Raw genomic sequence first — 24,269 nt, 5'->3', positions numbered from 1 at the left:
AAATAACCAGCACAGAAAAGTCGCCCCCTGCTGGACATAAAGGTATCCAGGTTTAAAGTACTGGCTTCAAGCCTGGAGAAGCCATGTCCATCTTTAATATACAGTTTATAAGTTCACTGCAGTAACCACCGCCTGAACACAAGCTTAAGCTCCAAAGCTTGTGTGAACAAAGCAGTTCATCTGGTGTCCAGCAGAGGCAGCAGTGAGCCAGCTCCCACATGTTTACAGGCCGACACAGACACTGGTTTAGTCTCTATAGACCATTTATAACTCAGCTGCTTAAATTGCATTAAGGCTTAAAGCTTGCACGATCAGGAGCGTGGCCTCTCTGACTGACAGGTGGATGGTGACACAGGCAGCTGTAGCTGCTAGCTGTCTGCTAGCGTCACCGGAACTGGACTTCTGGACGAGTTTGTGCTGTTGGAGGCTTTTGGAGCATTTTAATGACATCATGTGACCCATAACATGGCTTCTGCGAGGTTACTGTACTAACAGAGCAGCTCACAGATACCCTGACTTTGGGACATTTCAGGAGCCCAGAAGCACACGAAATGAGCTAAAATGATAAAGCCTGCAGAAACCCTCTGAAGTAAAAACAGATAAACGTTATATATGAAGAGTTAAAAACAATAAAATCCTTAGTAAGGCTTGTTCACAGGTGCACATGCCCAACGAGTCGACAAAGAAATAAGAAAATTAAGTTTAGTTTTAACCCTTATTGGGTAACTGCGGTTCTTCCATATCTATGACAGAATCAGAGAAGTGACGACTGACTCGGCAAAAATGAAACCTCTAAAAACAGGAAGGGCCGCAACCACTTCCGTGTCTCCTCAGCTGATGCGTGACGGTGCAGAGGTGTCCGTTCACGCTCGCGATCTCCTTGATCCTTTTAATCCCAGCTAATGGATCGCCGTGTGAACTGGGCAAAGGGCGGGCGAGGGGTGGGTGGGCAGGTTCACAGTCACAGGTAGTACACTAATTAAAGTCTAATAGTGACTGCACTAATCTGCTGAGCTGCCACGTGTCACCAGCTGTAAAACAGATAAGCCCCGGTACTCTGGGTTTTCGGCCACATGGCTTCACTTACGTAATCCCACTAAAACTGAACCGATGTGGCGATCGCCACGGAGAGGTGGGGCTGATCACAGGTCATGCTGACAGTGTTTGGTAATGTCTGTGACAGCTGATGAGCGTCAAGCAGGAACAACAGCAAACAACGAAGCCGCTGCAGAGCAAACATGCGAGGACGAGTGTGGTTTTAGTGCAAAGGAGATTAAAAAGACCTGCGCTTGATCTGCTGCAAAGGCATGAAGGACGCAGTTCAAACAGAAAGACTCAAAGCAACGAGGACTCGAGCACAGCTTACAGAAACGCAGCCTGACCTCTCCAGTTAGTTAAAAATAATAAAATAAAACGTGCAGCTCAGAGACATCGTAAAACAGACAGGATTCATCATCAGCACTGGATTCACTGGATCTGTGCATCAACATACAGCTGATTTCTCAGCAGAGCCACAGACTCAGACTGTTTTGTTCTCATGATCTGATGATACAAGCGTCACATGACACCGGCCCACAAACCCAGTTTAATTTGCTCTTGTGCCTCATGCTACCTCATCTATAAATGAGGTATCTCCAAAAAAAACTTTCAAAATAAAAGCTGAAATGTGTGTTTTACTGCATTATTGTGGAAAGTAGAAATCAGTGATTTAGTGATCATTAAAATCTGTTCAGAATCAATGAGGATTCATCTCTTAAGTCTTGACACACTGCCGGTCACACATTAGCTGCTGCAAACATCAGGTGAGTGCGTCAATCGGGCTGGTAGTTATTTTACAGTCTGCTGCTTCCAGGCGTGTGTGTAGTGAAAGAAAAACAGCATTTTCCTGACATTTTACATCTCATTTGAACAAAGAGCAAAGAGCCGCTCTGCTCCAACGTAAAGTTATACCGAAGTGACGCACTTATCCTCTCAGCCACGTCCAAACACAGGGACCTTACAGTCTTCCTGCTGAGCCTCCAGCTACTTGCGACCGTGGCTCAGGGGGTTGGGAATCGCATCTGTCACCGGAAGGTCACCGGTTCGATCCCCGGGCTCTCTGTCCTGGTCGTTGTGTCCTTGGGCAAGACACTTTACCCTACTTGCCTACTGGTGTTGGCCAGAGGGGCCGATGGCGCGATATGGCAGCCTCGCTTCTGTCAGTCTGCCCCAGGGCAGCTGTGGCTACAACTGTAGCTTGCCTCCACCAGTGTATGAATGTGAGAGTAAATGAATAGTGGCATTGTAAAGCGCTTTGGGTGCCTTGAAAAGCGCTATATAAATCCAATCCATTATTATTATTATTATTATTATTATTATTATTATTATTTTGAGAAACATTTAAAAAAAAAAAAAAAAAGAAGCTTTTATTCTGTGTATTATGTGTTCCCATCCGATCCCTGTATCGAGTGTTTGCGTTAGATGAAGAACAGGAGTTAGCTTTTATCTGAATGTGTGTGGGCTGAGGCTGTGTGGATTACGGAGGACGACGGGATGTGAGGAAATCAAACCAGATGATTGTGTTTTTGAGGGCTGAAGAGCGAGAATCGAGATACTCACTTTGCACTGAGGTGGTGGGAACACATCACCAGCAGCTTCATGCAGTGGACCGCGATGATGCCCATGACCAGAAGACTGATGGGTCCGAGCTGCACACAAACAGACCGAGTTTGTGTGCCGTTTAAAGGCTCAGACTAATTCTGTGTCATGTGACCTTTGCAGGTATGCTTACCACCAGCCCTGCATTCTTGACAGCCAGAGGCAGACCCAGCAGGCCTGTACCAATATTCCCTTTGAGCAGGTGGATCAGAGTCTGGAAAAAACTGCAGCATGAAAAATGAAGTTAGAATCAGACCAGCCAGATCTGCACGTCCTGCATTGTTGTTATGTTTTAAGTCTAGGCGTGTCCTGAACGCAACAAAAATTTGCCCACCACACTCCACCCAAAACAAGAACCCAAACAATAGTATCTTTTAAAATGCTAAGCAGCCATTTATTTGCTTCAGCAGTGAGCAGTGCCAAAAATAACAAACAAAACTCCCTAATGGTCCCTACGCTTTCCTACCCAAAATGAAAAACCAAACAAAAGACAATTCACTTACCTAACTCGCTACATGACAAACAGGAGAAAACTTAATCAACAAAAATGGCTTCTCACGCCTACTAGGCTGCTGCAGTGAACAATATATACAAGGTGGAAAAAAAAATACTCAATTGCTACTTTACAAATCTATTTACAGCTATATACAAAACTAAGATACCAACACCACAGTGATCACAACCCATGACAAACTGAAACACAGGGCTTAAATACATAGAGGGAGCAATCAGGGAATGGACAACAGGAGGGAAACACAGCTGGGGCAAATCAGAACTGACGAGACAAGGAAGCGTAAACTGAACACACTGAGATAAGACAGACCTTCAAAGTACCACAGGAAACACATAACAGTCACGCCTAACACAAAACACTGACAGCATTGGATCGTAACATTTCCCCCACCCAAAAATCAAACATTTAACCCCAAGTGAAATGTTTGATTCACACAGACGAAGGCCGGACGGGCCCCATGGACCCTCCAGCGAAGACTGAAGGCTGAAGCGGTCCCTCGGACCCTCCAGCGGAGACAGACGGAAGGCTGAAGCGGTCCCCCGGACGAGCCCCCATTTATGTTACGTTCTAAGTCTAGGCGTGTCCTGAACGCAACAAAAATTTTCCCACCACACTCCACCCAAAACAAGAACCCAAACAATAGTATCTTTTAAAATTCTAAGCAGCCATTTATTTGCTTCAGCAGTGAGCAGTGCCAAAAATAACAAACAAAACTCCCTAATGGTCCCTACGCTTTCCTACCCAAAATGAAAAACCAAACAAAAGACAATTCACTTACCTAACTCGCTACATGACAAACAGGAGAAAACTTAATCAATATGTTACGTGTCTGCAGGCTGTATGTTTTCTTTCCCTCTCCTTTTGTTTGCCGTTCCCTTAGGTCGCAGACTGCAGGCTGATGTCAATCTGGGGATATCCAACTAATTAGAGGAGGGAGACCCTGATTGGACAATCCAGGAGTGCACACCTTGACAAAGACACTCACCTGTGGCTGGGCGCGGCTCTCTTCCCTCCTTTGAATTGTTTGGCACATGTGTGACGGTTCGCTGCTGTCTTTCTTTTGTTTGATAATTGTGGTGGGAGTAAAGTGGACTAGGTAAGTTTGGGGACCCCATACACTTACTCACGTAGAGTCTTTTTGTTAGAAACACCAGGTAAGTAGGTTGGTGCCACCCGTGTAATTTTGAGCTTGTTTTGAGTTGAGGTTTAGGGTCTTTCCCTCTTGTTTTTGCTTTTCTAGGATAATAGCTCAGCTAAGTTTTGGTTTTGTCTTTTTTTTTTTGGTACAACCTAACTGTCCCTTTCTCCCCCACATTTGTTGTTTGAATCTGGGTTATTTAATCTGTGAGAGCGCTGCCATTAAACCTTTTTCATAACACCTGTACCGAGTTTCCGGAGTTGTTGTGTTATCCCCTCCTGCCCTCGAGGAGACGTAACAAACAAAAATGGCTTCTCACGCCTACTAGGCTGCTGCAGTGAACAATATATACAAGGTGGGAAAAAAAATACTCAATTGCTACTTTACAAATCTATTTACAGCTATATACAAAACTAAGATACCAACACCACAGTGATCACAACCCATGACAAACTGAAACACAGGGCTTAAATACATAGAGGGAGCAATCAGGGAATGGACAACAGGAAGGAAACACAGCTGGGGCAAATCAGAACTGACGAGACAAGGAAGCGTAAACTGAACACACTGAGATAAGACAGACCTTCAAAGTACCACAGGAAACACATAACAGTCACGCCTAACACAAAACACTGACAACATTGGATCGTAACAATTGGACAGTCCGAAAGCATTTTACTCACGAGGTCCCCGCCTGTCCTCCTATCCTCTCGTAGTTGCGTTGGGGTCTGGACGGTCCTGGAGGAGACGGACACAGAGCGTCCAGCTCAGACGGATTTTGGTCGGACAACAAAGCTGAGACGAGAGACAAAGACGAAAACCATGTGTTTGACATCACGTGACCCTCTGATGTGTTTACCGCCCTGTCTTATGTCAGTCAGCAGTGTGTAAGCAAGCTTTCCTGCACCGTCACCTTTCACAGTGATGTGACAGTCCGGTTATATACACACACAGGTGTCATCCACCTCGTCATGTGACCTGACACCTACACTCTCAGTGACAAACTACAGGACCTGAAAGACTTGAAGTTGGAGAAGAAACTCTTCAGGTCTGGCCGTGCATGAGGCTCGCTGCACATGACTATAAACACGGTGATAACTGAAGATCACCTGACTGCAATAAGCAGGAAGTCCTGAAGGCACACATTAGGCTCAGTGCTGTGTTTAATAATGTGGCGCTTTAGTACTTGTTCATGACTCTTATTATCCCTTCATGATAAAAACTGGAAGTACTTCCACGTGAGAGCGGAACAGCAGGAAGCTGTGAACTGAGCTGAGACACAGCGCTATAAAACTAACAGTTATAAAAGCGTCTTTAAAGATCTGAGAGCATCGTAACTACGTTCAGAGGAACCCGAGCCTTGCACTCATGAACCTGTCACCAAAACATCTTTGCTCTTTATTTGATCTCAGACCAGCAGGTAAACTAAAAATAGCCTCAAAGGGAGGTTTTCAATTATAAATGAAAGTGGACATTATATCACCCCACCCCCACTGTATCTGCAGTCCACACATACATGCTTATTAATGCTAAGCACACACATAAAACTCTATTACTCACACAACACACACACAAGCCCGTTCAGCTATCTTAGTGAGGACCTTCATTAACATAATGCTTTCCCTAGCCCCTTACCCTAACCATCAAAAATGAATGCCTAACCTAATTGTAACCCTGACACTAAAACCACATTTTGAGCCTCAAACAGGCCTTCAAACTTGTGAGGACCGGTGAGTGTGTCCTCACAAGTGACTGTTGGTTCTCACAATTATAGCAGAATGAAGATTTCGGTCCTCACAAAGATAGCTAGACAGGAACACAAACACACACACGCTGCAGCGGCTGCATGTGTTTAAAGTCTTTAGAAAGTAAAACCACTTTGTGCTCCTACACTGAGGAACCATCTCTGACTTTTCTAAGAACTCAGAACGACTGACGGCAGCACATCAGCGACCAACAGACACCAAACAGACAGGCGGTCACTGCCATCACACTCAAGGATTAAAACAAACTGTAGAGCAACCCACTTTCTTCAGCCTTAAACACGACCTTTAATCTGAAAATACTGATGGGAAGAAAAAAGCTTGATTCTTTGAATTCACTAATAACTGATGACCAATCAAAATTAACATTGAAGAACATGAAGAACTACTCAGCAATGCAGAGACTGAATCAGACTCTGACGCGTTCCTTTGCTGATGATGATAAAGTGACCTTCTCCGACCTCAGCTGACCTTTCAGCTTTTTAAAGGAGGCAAGTTTGATTTTTGGAGGTAAACATTGTACATGTCGCCGCAGCGCATCATCTGCCTTCATCTCCTCCTATCCTTCCTTCCTCCTCTGTCACACCACCCCTCTGCATGTCTTCTTGTTCTCCTCCTGCTTGGCAACTCCATCTTCATCCTCCACCCTCACTCCTCTGCACATGCTCAGACCATCTCAGCCTCTCTGACTCTGAGCTGCCCCTCTGATGGACTCGTTTCCGCTGTGTTGCTTTAATCTTTGTACCAGAGGCACAGTTACACTCGTGCCTTCCCTTGCTCCCTCCCTACATGCTAAATAACATGAACGAGTGTAACAATGAAACCACGACATAAGCAACATCAAACTTCAGCCAACAATCTTGTAATCCACATCTACAAACTGAACATGCTCGCTCACAGATCTATGTCGTGACCGCTCATAACGAGCACGTCGTGTCTGGCCGTGACCTCCCACCAAACCAGACGCGAGCCAGCCAACAGATGGATTCTGTAGATGAAGTGAAAGCTGCTTTGATGATTCACCGTCTACCTGCCAGCTGGGATTGCACATAATCCCTGTGTGACTGTGGCCCCGGCTCACGTTCGTGCGCCGTATCATTTTTAACCATCGTCCTGACTTTACTACCTTCGCCTCGGCCGTCTACGTCGCTGGACGCCATCATGCTAGGTGGGAAGGTTTGGCAGACAGCCGGGCGTCGTCTCTCCCAGCCTCACGGATCCTAATGCAGCGAGATCAGGGAGTCCAGCGTGGACGCCTGTCCACTGCAAACAGATAAGAGATAAGAAGAGAATGAGATCTGGCAGCAGCAAAACAAAAACAGAGTCAGAAACTGAGCATGCTCACAGGCTGCTGCACGAGTCCCTGAACTGGACCTCTGCACCGTGTTTGCGCTGCTGGAGCCTTCTTAATGACATTATATGACCAATAACACAGCTGCTGTGAGGTTAATCATGCTAACATTAAACAGACTTCATGACCTCCTTCGTACTCGCACAAGGTTTCAAACACACGCTTCGTTGTTTGTGTCTGATGGCTTTCGGAAGAAAAGCCGAAAGAGGTTTTTAGGGGACAATTCTGAGGCTTGACTTCTCCTGGCACTTCCTCTTCAGAGGAGCGTGTTTCCCAGCAGCGGTTCACCAAGCGTGGCCAAAGTGTCGCCATCAGGAGCGACTCAGCATTTTTTTTTTTTTTACAGCGAGTCATGACACGAGAGGCATGAACAGCACAGCGCGCAGTTTCTGCACTTAAAACAGCATCAGCAGCTCAATGTGGGCTTTTATTTCACTATGTAACAGAAAGGTTCAGTCCTGCAGCATTGCTTCTCGCCTTTGTGCTCCCACACAGCTGATTTATATTTCAGGCTTCACCCGCAGAACGAAGCAATCAGTCATTAAATATCCCATTTCGAAGGTGCTCATCTTCAAGTACCTTCATAACTGAACTCTCTGTCCTAAAAGCAGTCAGCGTGACATTCAGCTGTTGTTGGGTGATATTTGTAACACTGTGCATACAGCTGATTCAAAGCCTCCTCGGCCGGCTGAGCTGACAAATGAGCGTGTTATTTCACACCAATAATCAAATTGGAAAGTATATAAATTAAAATGTCGCCCAGGTGAGCAGGAAGTGATTTACCTGAGCAGGAAACACTGCTGAGAGTTATAAAGATTCATTCAGCCATTCTCAGAAACTACGATTAGACGTTACTGATCGAGCTCGTCCTGATGCTTAGGTGTGTCCCGATACTCTCTCTCTTACACTCTGGTTTAATCTAATGGCCAATGATCATCATCAGCGTGTGTTTGTCAGGTAAATGTGACACGGAGCCTGCTGCTGTGGAACACTGTGTACATTGATGGCTGAGCAACATGAAAATGAGCTCCTTATCTCACGTGTTTATCTCCTCTGCAGAGAAGACTCCTTTATATATTTACCTACAAACAGGAGGAGGTTTAAAGTGTACCTGTGCAGGCAGATGTTGACCCCAGCTGCTCTTCAGAAACCGCGCCAGCCGAGTTAGCGTATTTGTCATGTTTATTTACTTTCTTGCATTTTCTTTTTCTTCTGTTTTCGTCCTCTGGGCCTCGCGTTAAAACAAGCTGCTGTGTGTTTTACTGTGCAGGTAAACCGTGACAGCCCCAGCCCGAGCCCGAGCCCCCCCCGGTGCTTTAACGGCAGTCAGCGCGATAATCGCATCATTTTAAACTGTCAATGGACACAGACCCGGCGGGCATTCCCGCCATAAACACAATAAACAAGCCCACGGTCCCGCAAAACCGGCTGTGGACGGAGGGTTAGCTGTTAGCCATAGTTAGCTGTGTGCTGCGGTGCCATTTTCGGAGTAAACAACGAGCCGCGGCAGCAGCGGCCAGCCTTACCTCGCAGACACCGCGCGGACTCGGTCCTCCTGGCCTCGTTATCAGCTCTCAGTCCGCCGCAGGCCGCTTTATTTTCGTATCGTGCTCATGGTGGCGAAGCAGCACAGATTGAAGGCAAAGCGGGACTGTGCTCTGTCGGGCTCGACTCTCCAACAGACAGCCAGCGGTGTGGTCACATGACATTGTCGAGAGGGACGGTCTCGACGTGATCCCGTTGCCATAGATACGGATTATAATGTCGTGGCGGTTGGTAAACCATTTTATTTTATTTTATTATTTATTGGTTTAATCTTTTTTTCTCAGTTTTCTGTTACCATTTGCGCAGTCCTGTATGTTCACTTCTACACAATAAAATAAATAAATAAATAAGCCACCCAGCACATCAGCTGTTCTCCTTGTTACCATCTGGCAGACTTTACAGGAGTCTGTCTGCTCGGACTACAAGACATAAAAACAGTTTGACCACTAAGCCATACGACACCTCAACCACAACACTTAAACACACACAACACAGTCCACAGGACGCACTCAGAAGCTACCCTGCAGCTTCACAAGTACTCTGTTTAATCTGCACTGGTCACTCCACTTTATTGTTGATATTCATATTTTAAAAGTCTATTTATTTTTATTATTATTATTTTATTATATTTTCTTCTACTGTACCGTGCTGCTGAGTGACTGCTGCTCGTCAAACACATTTCATTGCAATGTTGACCCTGTGCTAACGTGCATATGACAAATAAAACTGAAACTGAAATGAAATGAATAAAATCACGAGTTTTACGTGAGCTTATCGAAAGGAATACGATTACGTAGACTAAAAGGTGCTGCCGTGGCTCACGGGGTTGGGAATCGCATCTGTAACCGGAAGGTCGTCGGTTCGATCCCTGGGCTCTCTGTCCTGGTCGTTGTGTCCCTGGGCAAGACACTTTTGCCTACTGGTGTTGGCCAGAGGGGCCGATGGCGCGATATGGCAGCCTCGCTTCTGTCAGTCTGCCCCAGGGCAGCTGTGGCTACAACTGTAGCTTGCCTCCACCAGTGTATGAATGTGAGAGTGAATGAATAGTGGTATTGTAAAGCGCTTTGGGTGCCTTGAAAAGCGCTATATAAATCCAATCCATTATTATTATTATTATAAAACGCTCTATAATGCAGTTAGCTCTGTTCTCATATTCTCAAATCTGCTTTCGGGTTCATTGGGCTTTTATTTTGGAAACTCGTTTAAGGATTTAGGTTCGCTTGCTGTGGGCACCGGGGTAGCTAGGACAAGGTAAAGACTATCTGAATCGAGGAGCTTTCACAGTCTTACTACGTTATGATTGCAGACTTCTCCAACTCTCTGTAAATGGTACTCATGGCCTCTGATCAATCAGTGGTTGTTAGTCATTGGTCACGACAGTTTGCATATTAATCATCAACTTTTTGGGATTACAATAATGCAGTTTGTTTTTAATTTTTTTAAATTATTATTAAACTTGTTCAGCTTACTCAACCAACCTATTTAGCCAAGTGAAACTAAAAGTGTACCGTTCATGTTAAAATAAAAATATTTTGATTAAAGGGTTATTTTATGTATATTAGATATAAACATTGTGAAAACGGTCTTGAAAATCTTGAAAATCTGGTATTCTTAACCCGGATATCCGGTGTTTGTTGTGCTAACTGCAGCTAGCTTGCGGCTAAACAGCGGCCCCATCCTGGGAGTATTTGGAGCCGTGTAGTTACGTGGAGGCAAAAGTCTACATCGGTCTGTTCGCCGGGTTAGGACACGTCACTTCAGACATGACTGTAAGGTTTTAGGGGAGATTTATGCAGTTTTGTCGGCGTGAAGTTTAACGTTAGTCCGTAGCTGCTTTCTAAATGTCCGTGCACAGGGTACAGGAGTGTTCTTGTTCTGAAGTAACTTTAAATCATAACCGGGGGCTCTTGCAGCTGCTCTGCTCGGCTTACTTTGTTGTGAATGTGGTACATGTTTTAGGAAATGAGGTGTGGGGTTCACTTTAACCGGACTTTGATGTGTGTCTGACAGAAGCACGAGTTTGAGGTGGCCATGACGTGTGAGGGATGCTCAGGAGCTGTTACCAGGATCCTGAACAAGATGGGAGGTGAGGCTGATCGTCATGTCTGTCACGAAAGCGCAGGAAAACCCAGCAGTTCAGTTTTATTTATACAGAGTCCTCTCATAGCAGCAGTTAGTTTATACTGGAGTGGAGAGACTCCAGTATAAACTGAGCAATCATACACTTGGCATGTGAGGCTCATGCAGACGGTTATGATTTTCACCTGACTCTCTGCAATTATTATTGGATTGGGTAATTATCTACATTTTTCCTGGAGCTTTGTAGAAAGTTACAGCATTTGGAGGATCACCGCCTCACAGTGTTAGCTCTGCTGTCACAGGAGCGATGAGGAGATTAAAGTATTGAGCAGAGTCAGGGATATGCTGGGGGGGTAGATGTGAAGGGAACGTTCAGGGTCACCTGGTCCAGCCCTAACTATATGCTAGGAAAGTTTGAAGCCTAATCTTAAAAGTAGAGAGTTTGTGTGTCTCCTGAATCCAAACTGGGAGCAGCTCAGCTACGTGCAGTGATGACATTTAACTCTTTTCAAATCAAATTCAAATTCAAATTTTATTTGTCACGTACACAGTCATACACAGTACGATATGCAGTGAAATGCTTGGACAACTGCTCGTGACCTAAAGAAAACAAAAAAGGAAAAGGCTATGAATAAGATAGGAAATAAATATGAAAAATTAAAAAGGGTAAATTTAACTAAGAAGGAATCAAATATAAATTAAGGTTAAAAATGAAATAACTGTACAACACAAATTAGAATGAAGGGTAAATTTAACTGGGAAGGAATAAGATAAAATATATAAATTAAAGTTGAAAATAAAATAACTGTACAACAAAATACACAATATAGAACTATATAAGAATGTATGAAGAAATCTAAATATAAATAAATATATACACAATAACAGCAGCTGTACAAGTATTAACCGGAAATGAAGAATATAGTGACCAGTGTTGTGCAAAAAAACAATGTGTGCAAAAACAATGTCCAGAAAGTCCAGTGTGTGTGTAAGAACCATATGTGTGGGTCAGTACTGTGTGGTGGTGTGATTGAGAGACCGTATCGCCTGCGGGAAGAAGCTCCTCCTCAGTCTCTCTGTGTTGGTCTTCAGGGAGCGGAATCGCTTTCCTGACCTCAGCAGAGAGAACTTTTTTTTTTTTTTCCCAACTTTTCCCCAAAAGCAACCCTTTTTGTGCTGACCCGAGCAGTTTTTCATACTGCATGTGCCCATCAGAAGTTAGTGAAGGTGGTCTCAGCCTGTACAGCAACCATTGCAAAAACCAGAAGCATGTTTTGTCCTGTCTGTTACAGAGGATCCAGTTCCTCACGTTCGGCCCACAGGTCCCCTGATGCTGCTGTTTTCCTTTTAGCCTCGTGTGACTCAATGATCCAAGTATCACTTCTGTTTTTACAGCACGTCCTCCCATCAGTGGAAATGCTGACTGTTTTAGGGAGGCAGAGACATCGATTTGATTTTGTTTTTATGTTCCTGTTCCCAGATGTGAAGTTTGAAATTGATCTGCCGAAGAAGCTGGTTTGGATCGAGTCTGACAAAGACGTGGATGTTCTGATGACGGCGCTGCAAAAGTCCGGAAAGGAGGTCAAATACAACGGCACGAAGTGAAGGACCTGCACCAGGTGACCCGGAGCGTTTATAGTCCTCGTGTTTTCTGTAGATTGATGTTTATGACGGCCATAAAGTTCCTCTGCAGCTTCGCGCTGAGTTTACTGCATGCAGGAACATATCAGGGACACGATCTTCTTCCAGCAGCTCACAGAAACGTTAACAGGAGAGCGCGCTCCATCGGCTGACTTTAACCTTTGTGCACATTTAGAAGATGTTTATCTTCTGCTTGTCTCAGATCCCCCAACACTTCATTCAGAGTCACATCACAATTAGTAGAGTTACACTTTTATTTTTTCATATTTTTTTTTAATGCAAATGTCTTTTTTTGTCTTGCTTTAGGAAATAATTCTTGCTGCTGCAAACTGAAGATTTAAGATGAAATTCAAGTTAAAGTCTGAGAGACCCTCAGTGAGTCTGCACCCCCTCCCATTCAGCTGTCACGCAGAAACAACACCCCCCCCACCCCACACACACACACACACACACACACACACACACACACACACACACACACTTGATGCAGACAGGAAGTGTGCCTCCTTTGACCTCCTGAGTTACAACATCGTCCTCACACAAACCTGCCGAACTTAATCATCTCCAAACCTTTACCTTCAGGCTTTAAATGAAAAAAGGAAAAAGCAGCATCTTAGATTTAGTTTCAGCTATGTGATGATGATGACGACGATGATGATGACTCCATTTCCTGGGGTGTAAATGATGAAACCTGTTGGCTGTGTTTGCTGAACCTGTTTTATTAAATTTGTTGATTTTATTCATAAAAAGACCATTTGAAGCTTTGCTGTGTGAGGATATTTGGAGCTCTGCACCATGTGGGGGTGAGGGTGGGACCACCTGCTGCACCTCCCCTCTGCTCCTCGACACTACAGTCTATTCTCTGCTGTTTTTGTGATTTTTAGGAATGTAAGGAGCTCTCCTCCTCGCCCGCTGTCTCCATAATGCTCGAATGTCTCAATGCTGGAGAAAATAAATCATTTCTGTCTTCAGTACGTCAGACTTTATTTCCACTTGAGTCTTTTTAGAAAAACACTGTCTACAAAATATTGTCTCTGTTCAGCATACAAATATCCTAAAATTATCTTTTTTTTTTTTTTTAAACTGTAGGTTGTGTAATAGTCTGTACTAACCTTTGACCTCAGATATGCTCTGTCCCACTGCGAGGAAATCTTAAAGGAACAGTGTAAAATTTCACCACCTGCTTGCAGTCAGCTGAATTCTGTTTTCTTCCCCCTCCCTCTCCATTGCATGATCCTAGCTAGAGTGGCTGCTGTAGGACAAACGTGTTAGTGACCAAATAGCTCAAAATTATTAAATTTAGTCTGTACCCATAAAGCAGGGGTGGGGAACTCCAGGCCTCAAAGGGCCTGTGTCCGGCTGATTTAAATGGCTGAATAACCTCCTTAACATGTCTTGAAGTTCTCCAGAGGCCTGGTAATGAACTAATCACGTGATTCAGGTGTGTTTTCACCCAGGGTGAGATCTAAAACCTGCAGGACAGCGTCCCTTGAGGCCTGGAGTTCCCCTACCCCTGCTGTAAAGTAAAAGTATTTTTATACAAGTTTTATTTTAACATAGCTGAACAATAAAGCACTAAAAAATGACAGATATGGTCAGTTAAACATACTGCAGTATTTCATGGCTTGGTATGGTCACTCTGGCTGCTGTTCATCATTAGTGAGTGTACTCGGATACAGTGAGTCTGGAGTTTCTGTGGAAGGCTGTCAGTCTGCTGGAACCTTACTGACAGATGCCATCAAACACCTTTAGGATGAACTAGAACACAGATTGTGACTCGGTGCTCTCATCCAGCGTCAGTGTCTGAGCTCACAAAGGCTCCTCTTGCTGGGCAAAAATAACAGACACTGAAACCTTATAGAAAGCCTTCACATAGTGGAAGCTGGTACAGGTTAAGGCTCCTGTCAGTGGCCTGGTCTGTAATCACACACATTTAACTGAAGCACCAAAGAAATGATTTGTTCTTCCACAAATCCTGTAATGTCGACAAAAAGTGGACCGGCCAGTGAGCAGACCTCTGTCTGCTGAGACTGATTAACCTCAGCTTGTTCTCTCATGTGGGTAAAACCATTGTATTGCAAACGGTTATTGGGGAGGGAGCAACAACAATAATTCTGTTGTTTCTGCAGTATTTGTCTCTGAGCAGGGAACTGAGGAGTGAGCAATCTCCTCTTCCATGACTTTGATGTTCTCTGCAGCATCACAGAAGGACTTTCATCTTGTTTTTAACGCCGCTCAGAGACCTCCACCTTTATCAGAACTTTAATCTGGACCCTCTTATGATTCACGATTGTTTAAGAGGAAAGGAAACTGGTTCATAACGAGAGCCACGGCCTAAGGCGTCACATAAAAACAACAGACAGACAGAATTTGACATGTGTGAAAGCAGACGGTTTGTCGGTTTGCTGACACGTCACCACAGAAGTCACGGTTATATTTGCACTCGCTGTAAACTGAAGGTGGGAAGCCGTTCTTACAACTCAGCCCTTCAGCCAGCAGGGGGAGCAGTGTGGCCACGCTCTTCCACCTGAGGAGCTCCCGGCCGTGTCAGGGACAGAAGACAAAAACTGCCTCAGACCACAGAGCAGGTCAAAGAAAGTGCTGAATGAGAAAAGCTGATGGTTAACTCTGGATTCTGTGTGGCCTCGGTGTCTATCAAAGACAGATTCTCTCCTCCTGTACTCAGTCAGGTCAGTCGTATTTATTCAGCCCAACAAGACAAAGATCCAGAAAACAGAAGACAAGCATTAAAACAGACACAGAGGCAGATACGACTGTACACTGATACCACGAACACTCCCTGAGCGTTTGATGTTATTTTTTTTTTTTATAAAAACCAAGCAGAAGATTTAATTTGAGTCTTTTCTCACTGAAGCATGACGTCTGTGGATCATAATGTCCACAAACATGGACGATGACATCATCGTTAATGGGAGGAGCTCAGAGGAGCCCAGCGAGGCCCTTCAGTGTGAACACAGTCTCACTGTGTGCAACTCCACAGATAACAGAGCTGCCAGCACATAGAGACTCACTCATACAAACCTCCCACACACACACACACACACACATATAACACACACACACACACTTCACTGAAGCTGCCGGATATCTGTGTGTTAGAGAGATTAGTCCAGTAAGATGAAGAGTGTTCTTACCTGGGCAGCACCCAGGTGAGCAGTGAGGCCTTTACCAGTTCTCTCCAGGACAGCTGGAGCAACTCAAAGGAGACAGCTAAGAATCTCTGACCAGGTAAGACTGGGAGCTGTTCAGAAGCCAGGAAAACAAAATGTCAGCAAACTTGGCCACAGACGACAGTCCGGCTGTGTGTTGCTGGTCCTAAAGTACAGGTGAGGGATGACCTGGATGAAGACAGGTGAGTCTGCTGAAGAGCGGGAGCTGGGAGGCCCCACCAGCAGGCGGAGCCCAGAGCAAACCCAGCTCACCTTTACCTGCGGAGCAGTATGAGAACACAGGAAGGCCTCGTACCTCGTCCAGTTTTATTTAATGAAGGGGGATGTTAAACATGGATCCTTTTTTATTATCTTCTTCTTCTTAAACTCTGTTGACTGCTTGGTTTCAGGCCTCTTGACTGAACTTTGCCAGTTGTAAGGGAGTTCTTCCCACCATCACCAGGTGATGCTCACAGTGAATCAATCTGATGGAGCTTTGAGGTTGATGTTAATTAGTGCTATGCAAATAAAACTGAACTGAAATGTGAAATATACTTGAAAATGATTGGCTGTAGCCTCAGAATAATGCTGTCAGCTTTAGCTCAGCGTATGCCATAAACACACACACATACACACCTGTCCGCAGGTAAACATTAACAGGTAATTTATGTGTGTGTGTGTGTCCTATGGTTTGGGCTGAGGTGGGGTTGGGTGTAGTTATTGCTGTCACGTCCTGTCCCGGGCGCCAAAGCAAACAGAAGCATCAGCAGGAGGTTACAGACAGTCAGGGAAATGTGCAGTTTGACAGACGAGAGCAAACAGGCAGTCCGGCCTGTGGCTTCGCGTCTCTCTGGGAGTCCCTGCCGTATATTTCCTCCACGTTTGGTGGAAATTCATGTGGACCGTTGCCCAGAATTCATACGCCGGGAAACGTAAAGTACATGGATGTGAGCTAACACCATCCTCCCACAGCACAGCGGAACAGAAACAGGTGGAGGTAGCGACAGCGAGTTATCTGCAGAGGTTTGTGTGTGATGAAGTGAGACAGAGCCAGTATTTTAAAGTGTCAGAAATTGACAATCAGAAATTGATTGACACGAAAAGCTCTTTAATATTTTCACTTAGGAACATCACCTGCATCTTTAAGCTTTGAAAAAAAAATGAAAAAAAGAAGAAAGAGTCTGTTTTGCAGCTGTTGCTACAAAATTGTCATTTCATGTCAAACTGTGTTATTTTTGGATTTTTCATAGATTCAACAAAAGAAATGTGAACAAATGATGAAAACACCGGTTACACAACAAAACTAACAAACCAGTGAGCGATGCCACTCAAACCAGGCTCACCCTGGCCGGGTAAGACCCATCAAACAAAACACAGCGTGGAGGAGCATGGAGGAGCACGTGCTGCCTCATCCGTCTCCAAGAAAATCCGCCAATACAACGTCGTGCAATATTTGCGTCTGCCGTGTTTTGGATCACAGATAAGACAAAGATGAGGGTCCTAGTCTCCTATCTGCATTCCAAAATTAACATAGTCCCCAAATCTGGATCAGGGACCTCGATCAGAATGTGGATTATCTAGAATTCCCGTCATCATCCCAATAAGCTCACGCAAACACAAACACAGTCAGAAAGTGGCAGATTACAGCTGGAAGACAGATAAAAGCAGGAGAAACAGACATGTGTGCATGAAGTGTGTGAGCTTAGATCTGATAGCAGAGAGCAGCCACCACAGACGACGTCTTCAGAGGAGGATTTGCCCTTGGCTGCTGATCGTAGCCACAAAATGACGAACACAAGCCTGAGCACGCTCAGTGGCGTAAATGTGAATAACTTGGACAGACATTCAGCAGCAGCTCTTTGTGGCCTCATGCTTCTGCGGAAACATTCTGCAGTTATTATATAAGCTCAGATAGCTCAAACACTCAAACGCATCCACCTTCATGTGTTTTATTTTGAAAAAGAGGACTGTGATTTTACCTGCCAACCACTCAGTTTGGCTGCTTCAGCCCAACCAAACACATCTCATAAAAGCTGCTTTACTTTAGTAGAATTTGATCTGAAGCATCTCAGGATTCATCACATAAAGTCAGAACACTTTATAAAATATGCTACAACCATCATCCAGTGTCCATGGTAGCCTCCTGCCACAGTTACACTGTTAATGTGCATAAAAATGGCTCAAAGACGTTATAATGGTTTACAAAATGAACAAACAGAACCAGGTCTGTGCTTGCTAAAAGACTGATTCTAAATCCTCCTGTAGTCTGTAGTCAGTAATTTAACCTGTGATCGCAGAGGAGTTAGGAAAGGTGGCCTCTAAGCCCACTTGTTCTTTTTACTGACGCTCATGCCTGTGTCTGAGTGTCTGAGTGTCAGGTGTGCCGGTGTCTTCACTCTGAGGAGATACAGATGTGCACAAGTGACCACCCACGAAGTCGACAGGACACCAAACTGAGCCCAGGTTAGAATTCTGCTGCACTCATCTGAGCGTTCTGTCCCTCTGAGCTTCCAGGACATATTGAAACTAAAGTAAAGTAATGAAAACAGTCTTAGTTATTTAATTATCTTAATTATGCATTAAAATCTCTCTATCTGAACCATGAATTAAAGCAGCAAAAGCATATAGCAGGAAGAGTATGAGGTAGCAGACTGCTGTGTGCTCACACTTGAAAGCCTTTAAATTTTACTGCACGCCTCAAATCCAAGCCTCTGATGTGTGTGTGTGTGTGTGTGTGTGTGTCCGAGGTTTACACATCACCAAACCGTCTGCTGCAGCCTCAGCTCTGGCTCAGCTGTGCAGGGAGAAATCACCTCATTCCTCACTGACTGTGTCGTTCACATCGTCTGTGATGGATTCAAACCCAGACGTCTTCTTTTGGGATCTTCACAAGAATTTAAAATGAGTTTAATACAGATTAAAATGGATGGTGCACCATCATACCTGCAGAGGATTTCCTAAATCTGAGCTTAAACTACGCTCTGAGACTTGATCAGCGAGTTTTAGCTGGTTTAAATCCTCGGTTTATATGAAATGTGCAGTACTATTATAGTTTGATGTTCTGGATGGATGCTTGAAATGCGACAGAGCATCACGATTTCCTCAAAAACCAAATCAGTCCCACTGCGTCACCAAGCCAAACCAAAACCATGATGGAGGGCTGCAGGCTGTAATTACAGGACAGCCGATGAGCTCAGTGCCTCAGCGCCGGGACTACAGCCCAGGCCTCTACAGGATACGCTGTCGCCCACTGAAGGTGTCCACAACCATCCCCACCCGGCACAAACCAAATAACCTGAAGGGGGAAACGCGAATGCTGGTCCAGGCACACATGCTCAGTCCACACATGCATTTAGATGAAGAAAGGAGTGAAAATATCTGCTTCAACTGGCTTTTCACAGCTGAACTCGGGACGGCAGACTGATCGATTTTACAACATAATGAGACATGAATTTATTGGTGATTTAGACTAAAAAGCAATGCAGGAAGACTGCAGCAAAAACAAACATAACACTGTGAAAGAGTGATGGGTGCAGTTCAAACTTCACTTTAAAGAGCTGTGATTAGCTTGTCTGACAGTTAGCGATCTTCTCATGAGCCATGCTACTGTTAGCAGCTCTTGTTAGCATCTTTGCATGTCTGATTTCCTGATGAAACCGCAGGAGTCACGTCTCCTCCAGGGTCAGAGCGGGGAGCTTGGGTTAACTACTCCACTCTGAGCAGCACAGTGTGTGCAGATGGCCCCGCCCCTCCCTGAGGCAGGTTCTGCTGGAGGTTTCTTCCTGTTAAAAGGGAGTTTTTCATTCCCACTGTTGCCAGAGAAAGTGAGAAATGGACCGGAGGACCAAGACAGAAACATTTAAATAGCTCAGTGTAGCATCATTATCAGCATTATTATCACTTCGACCTTCAGATCAGTTTATTGACCTTGAAGGAGAGGTCAGAGGTCAAATGTGACACAATATTTTAAATCTTTATTTGGTGCTTTCTATATGCTAACGACACAACACATGTGTAAGAAGCACAGTTTCTAAGTTATAAGACTTATTCATCAGTTTCATGAAGCTGACCTTGATGGCCTTAGTGGATGGAAGACAAATTTTCATGACTGTTACAGTCATCGTTACCATGACAACATGACTGTTTCCCTAACCCTACAGAATGAGATAAATATGCATTTACTGCTGAGGAGATTCATTTGATGAGTCGGTGCTCTTCCATCACTGAGGAGATACTACACTTTGAAGGAACCTTTCAGGCATGCTCAGACTTTACTCCCACTGCTAGTTACAGACAAAAATCACCAAACATAAAATCTTATTTTACAGCTGAAATGCAACAAAAACCACTATGGTAACATGACATGAAGATACAGAGTACAGCGCCGTGCTTCTCAAAGTCTTATTCTTCCTAAAGCAATGCAGTTTCATCATCTCAGAGTTTACAGGACAGCGAGGCGGACGCATCACTGCCACAGCGGGCATCGTAAACAATCATTTCATCTTAATGATTCCGCTGTGACCGTCAGCATGCTCAGTCTGGAGCAAACATCCAGCCGGCTCACTGTTGTTTTCTTTCAAGGGCACATTTATGAAAATCAAACAGCGTCTCAGGAATCAGGCAGCCTGTAAAAATCTATTTGGGTTTTATTGTGTTTCTCCACATTTCTTCCATTGATCAGGGCGCTGTCACGTTTTCTATTTCAAGCTGAGTTTCTGTTTTTTAGCTCAGGGCGCGGCAGCGAGCAGTAAGCGTGTCATTTACACCTCAGAGTTTGTTCATATGAGTAAAAAAAAAATAAAAAAAATCTAAAATGACCTATAATTTATTCTGAGTGTGGGTTTACACTCAATGTTTCTGTTGGTATGGAACAGCAGCAAGAGGAGGAGGAGGCCTGAACCTCCATCAAAGTGAAGAAGCCTCCTGAAGGCCGGCATAGAGCAGCAATCATTTTAAGAGCCTGTGATTTCACAGGAAGAGGTCAAAGAAGAAGCTTTAATGTTTGTTTCTGGGTTTAAAATTTTCTTTTTTAGTTTAAAAACTGACCCCCGACCCCCCAACCCCTCATCAGACTCGAAGAAACACCAGGACCTGCTGCAGCTCTGGTGTTTACAGTCAGGAAAAATCATACATATCATACATTTCATACATTTTGCACTGAACAAAGCTGTAACCAATAAGAGATGCAGCCTGCAGCAGGTACACTGCAGTCTAACGACTTCACAGGTGGAGTCCGGACCTGAAGACTGCCTCAGTTACAGCAGAAGATCAGAAGAGGCTGAACACAGAGCAAGGTTTACTGATGAAAAATCCAAAAAGGAACAAAGTGGTTTCTGTCCTGGTGGTGGACCTTTAACTGGCGCTTTATCCTCTGGAGGATGTTCGACGGTGTGTGTTTTGTGGACGTGGAAAAGCCTAAACCTGTCAGGCCCTCTGTCCTGGTCCCAGTAGAACCACAGTGGGAGGCCGCATCACTTTGACTGTAGTAGGTCGGACCGAGGCTTGCTGGCTGTTGGATTCTGTTGTTCCAAGTGTAGCTGCACAGGGCGGGGTGTCACTGCAGGTCGTTTGCTGGGTCAAATGTGAAGAGGCTGGAATGAAAATGAACACTTCAAAGTCTCAAGCTGTGCTCTCGGCAGGAGAAGGGTGGAGGAGATCAAGTATCTCAGAAGAGGCAGCAGGAGAGGCACATTGGCACTGCTGTGGTGATGAGAAAGCTGAGCGTGAAAGCTGCAGATTTCCTGATTGGGGTGTGTTCCAGTCCACACCTATGAGTGCAGGTGTTGGCGGAGACCAGAGGAACAACATCAGAGATACGAGGGCTGCCCAGTCATTCGGCAGGGACTCCTCGAAAGTAGCCAACAATGAAGTTTGGCCTCTGCCCAGCATGTCTCCTGGATGCCTTAAGGTACTAAATATGAGCACAATCTCCAAAGAAGCCATACATGCCTTTTACAACAGTCGTGCTGTTCATTTCATTTTAATTTTCAGCCTTTAATATTGATGTAGCATCTGTAAACTACATGTTGCAAATTTTGGTAAATCAGTTTGTGCAGTTTAGAGATTCTCCTCCCTGTTGCTCCTTGAGAGGAAATGCAAATGCAGCAGGATCTCTTACCTGTAACTGTCACTGTGCTGTTGCCCTAAACACAGACAGCTGTTGCCCCCCCCGAAAAGCCTGTGATTCAATTCAATTGTATTTATATAGCGCCAAATCACAACAACAGTCGCCTCAAGGTGCTTTCTGTTGTACAGTAGATCGTACAATAATAGATTCAGAGAAAACCCAACAATCACATGACCCCCTATGAGCAAGAACTTTGGTGACAGTGGGAAGAAAAAACTCCCTTTTAACAGGGAAGAAACCTCCAGCAGAACCAGGCCCAGGGAGGGGCGGGGCCATCTGCTGCGACCAGTTGGGGTGAGAGAAGGAAGACAGGATAAAGACATGCTGTGGAAGAGAGACAGAGATTAATAGCAGGTATGATTCAATGCAGAGAGGTCTATTAACACATAGTGAGTGAGAAAGGTGACTGGAAAGGAAAAACTAAATGCATCATGGGAATCCCCCGGCAGCCTACGTCTATTGCAGCATAACTAAGGGAGGATTCAGGGTCACCTGGTCCTGGTCCACCTGGACTCGGACCTGAATGACAGCAGAACTTTGACCCAAAGGAAGACGAGGCACAAATCCAAAAACAAAGCAGAAGAGGAACACAAAGAAAAGCCTTCAGCTCAACAAGACAGGAAGCAAAAACACGAGAACCAAAAACTACCAACAAGAATCTAGAGCTCAGAAAACCCCAGGACCACCACACCGTGTGACCTTCAGGTCAAATGTGGCGGACACGCTGCTCACAGGCCACCAATCAGGTAACTCTGTCATAAAATGTGAGAAATGTGTGCGCGTGTAAATGCCAGTATGCTTTTGCAGTTACGTCCCTGCAAAGACTTTACTCAGACAAAATAAATTATCCTGCAGTGTGATGAACACATCGCACAGCAGAAGAGCAGAGCTCATTCTGCCATCCCCAAAACATCACCGATATTAAATCACAGGGATTATTAAAAAAAAACAACACAGCTTTCAGCCAATCACAGACCTCAGATATTTCTGTGTTTCTTTGTTTCACTACGTGGCACACAGATGGGTGTGTTTCCATAATCCTGTTTAATAATGCTGCCACATTACAGGGGCGTTTAAATCCTCACATCTTCAGACCTGCAGAGCTGCCCGTGGATGATTTAGCAGCAGAGGAAAAAATAATGACATGTTTCATCAGACACAGAGAGACGACTGCCACGTTTGCAGAGAGAAGGGAGGGAAGAAAAGAAGAAAAGGTGGGCAGACTGAAGAGTAACAACACCTCCTCCCCTCTTTTCTCTCCATCTGCAGCTGGACTGTGGCTTCCTCGCAGAATGGAAAACGCCACGTTGCATTGCAGGGATTTTCCCTCTCTCCCTCTGATCCAGCTGTTCTTCACATCAGCTCTGGTCTGCATGCTGGGAACAGACAGTAGCAGTCCATCAAACAATGAGACAGAGAAAATGAAGGGCGAGCCGAAGTGCATGAGGCATGCACATGGTTCGCCATAGACAAACTTTAGAACAATGTTTTTTATACTCACCTAGTTTTCAGTTTGCATTATTAATGGGCGTGGCCTCTCTGACTGACAGGTGAACAGTGACACAGGTGGCTGTAGCTGCTAGCTGCCTGCTAGGCTTCACCTCAGCTACCTGGAGTCCCTGAACTGGACCTCTGGACCGTCTTTATGCTGTTGCTCCATTCTGCTTTGGCTTAAACAACCCGGGACACAGAGAGGCTTCCGGTGCAGGTGTACGCCAGCAGCCATCAGTGACCATCACCAACCAGACACGCACTTATAATAATAATAAATACCATATACCCAAATACTGGACAGCTATGGTTAGCACTGTTGCCTGAGTTCTATGTCACATGCATGTTCTCTCCATGTTTGTGTTTCCTACCACAGCCAAAAGGACTGAATGCACGTACCAGTGGCTGTCTGTGCCAATGGCTGTCTCTCTGTGTTAGCCCTGATTGGTCAAATTGTGTACGTTGCCTCTCGCCCTATGGTAACAGGGATAGGCTCCATCATGAATCAGCTGCTGGGACTGGGAGGGTTATCCTGATCTTATTGCTGCACAAAGTGCAAATGCTCAGCTAATCCATGTGTGCCCATCTTCCATATACAGTCTGTAGGTGGACTACGTCAATCCAGATGTTTAAAGTATTTTGTATTTGATGATTTTCTTCAGAGTTACCAAAATGTTTTTTTTATGTCTTTGATCTTCCTAACAGTAATAAGTAGCGACACAGGTCACGTGCTTCTTCTCGTGTCATCGCTGTTCTCCAGTCTTCATTTATCCTCCAGCCACTGCGTAAGGGTTAACATCACAGACCCGCCCA

The 24,269-nt window shown here is 44.9% G+C and overlaps 2 protein-coding genes and 1 long non-coding RNA gene across 6 annotated transcripts in view; 2 read left to right on the top strand and 1 right to left on the bottom strand.

Moving 5' to 3' along the window:
• slc36a1 (solute carrier family 36 member 1) overlaps positions 1 to 9,120 on the bottom strand; it is a 35,719-nt gene extending 26,599 nt beyond the window's left edge. The window contains exons 1-5 of one of the 4 annotated variants that reach the window (XM_040043184.1): positions 8,930 to 9,120; positions 7,179 to 7,315; positions 4,973 to 5,084; positions 2,771 to 2,861; positions 2,599 to 2,687 (exon numbers count right to left, since the gene is read on the bottom strand). In XM_040043184.1, coding sequence (XP_039899118.1) covers positions 2,599 to 2,687; positions 2,771 to 2,861; positions 4,973 to 5,084; positions 7,179 to 7,215 — 329 coding nt within the window. In that variant the 5' untranslated portion in view covers positions 7,216 to 7,315; positions 8,930 to 9,120. Of the gene's footprint in view, positions 1 to 2,598; positions 2,688 to 2,770; positions 2,862 to 3,929; positions 4,078 to 4,972; positions 5,921 to 7,178; positions 7,316 to 8,186; positions 8,211 to 8,929 lie in introns of those variants that run through there. The other 3 variants (XM_040043185.1, XM_040043183.1, XM_040043186.1) reach the window with 3 other exon arrangements.
• Positions 9,121 to 10,572: 1,452 nt separating this feature from the next.
• atox1 (antioxidant 1 copper chaperone) lies at positions 10,573 to 13,647 on the top strand. The gene is made up of 4 exons (XM_040043198.1): positions 10,573 to 10,717; positions 10,959 to 11,034; positions 12,508 to 12,646; positions 12,975 to 13,647. The coding sequence occupies exons 1-3, from the start codon at positions 10,712 to 10,714 to the stop codon at positions 12,630 to 12,632; spliced, it is 207 nt and encodes a 68-aa protein (XP_039899132.1). The 5' UTR covers positions 10,573 to 10,711; the 3' UTR covers positions 12,633 to 12,646; positions 12,975 to 13,647.
• A 2,643-nt stretch (positions 13,648 to 16,290) lies between these two features.
• Positions 16,291 to 20,645, top strand: LOC120740707. Its single transcript, XR_005697451.1, has 2 exons — positions 16,291 to 16,861; positions 17,089 to 20,645. It is a non-coding gene; the product is annotated as an uncharacterized LOC120740707 (long non-coding RNA).
• The last annotated feature ends 3,624 nt before the right edge of the window (positions 20,646 to 24,269 follow it).

This window comes from Simochromis diagramma, unplaced genomic scaffold (genome assembly GCF_900408965.1).
Source record: "Simochromis diagramma unplaced genomic scaffold, fSimDia1.1 OVJJ01000433.1, whole genome shotgun sequence".
NCBI classification, from domain to species: Eukaryota; Metazoa; Chordata; class Actinopteri; order Cichliformes; family Cichlidae; genus Simochromis; species Simochromis diagramma.
This window is presented reverse-complemented; position numbering and strand designations above follow the sequence as displayed.

Bases quoted from the DNA above. Each gene is read 5' to 3' on its own strand.
- atox1 (XM_040043198.1), top strand. The intron at 11,035-12,507 runs GTGAGGCTGATC...TCCTGTTCCCAG, and splicing joins GATCCTGAACAAGATGGGAG to ATGTGAAGTTTGAAATTGAT.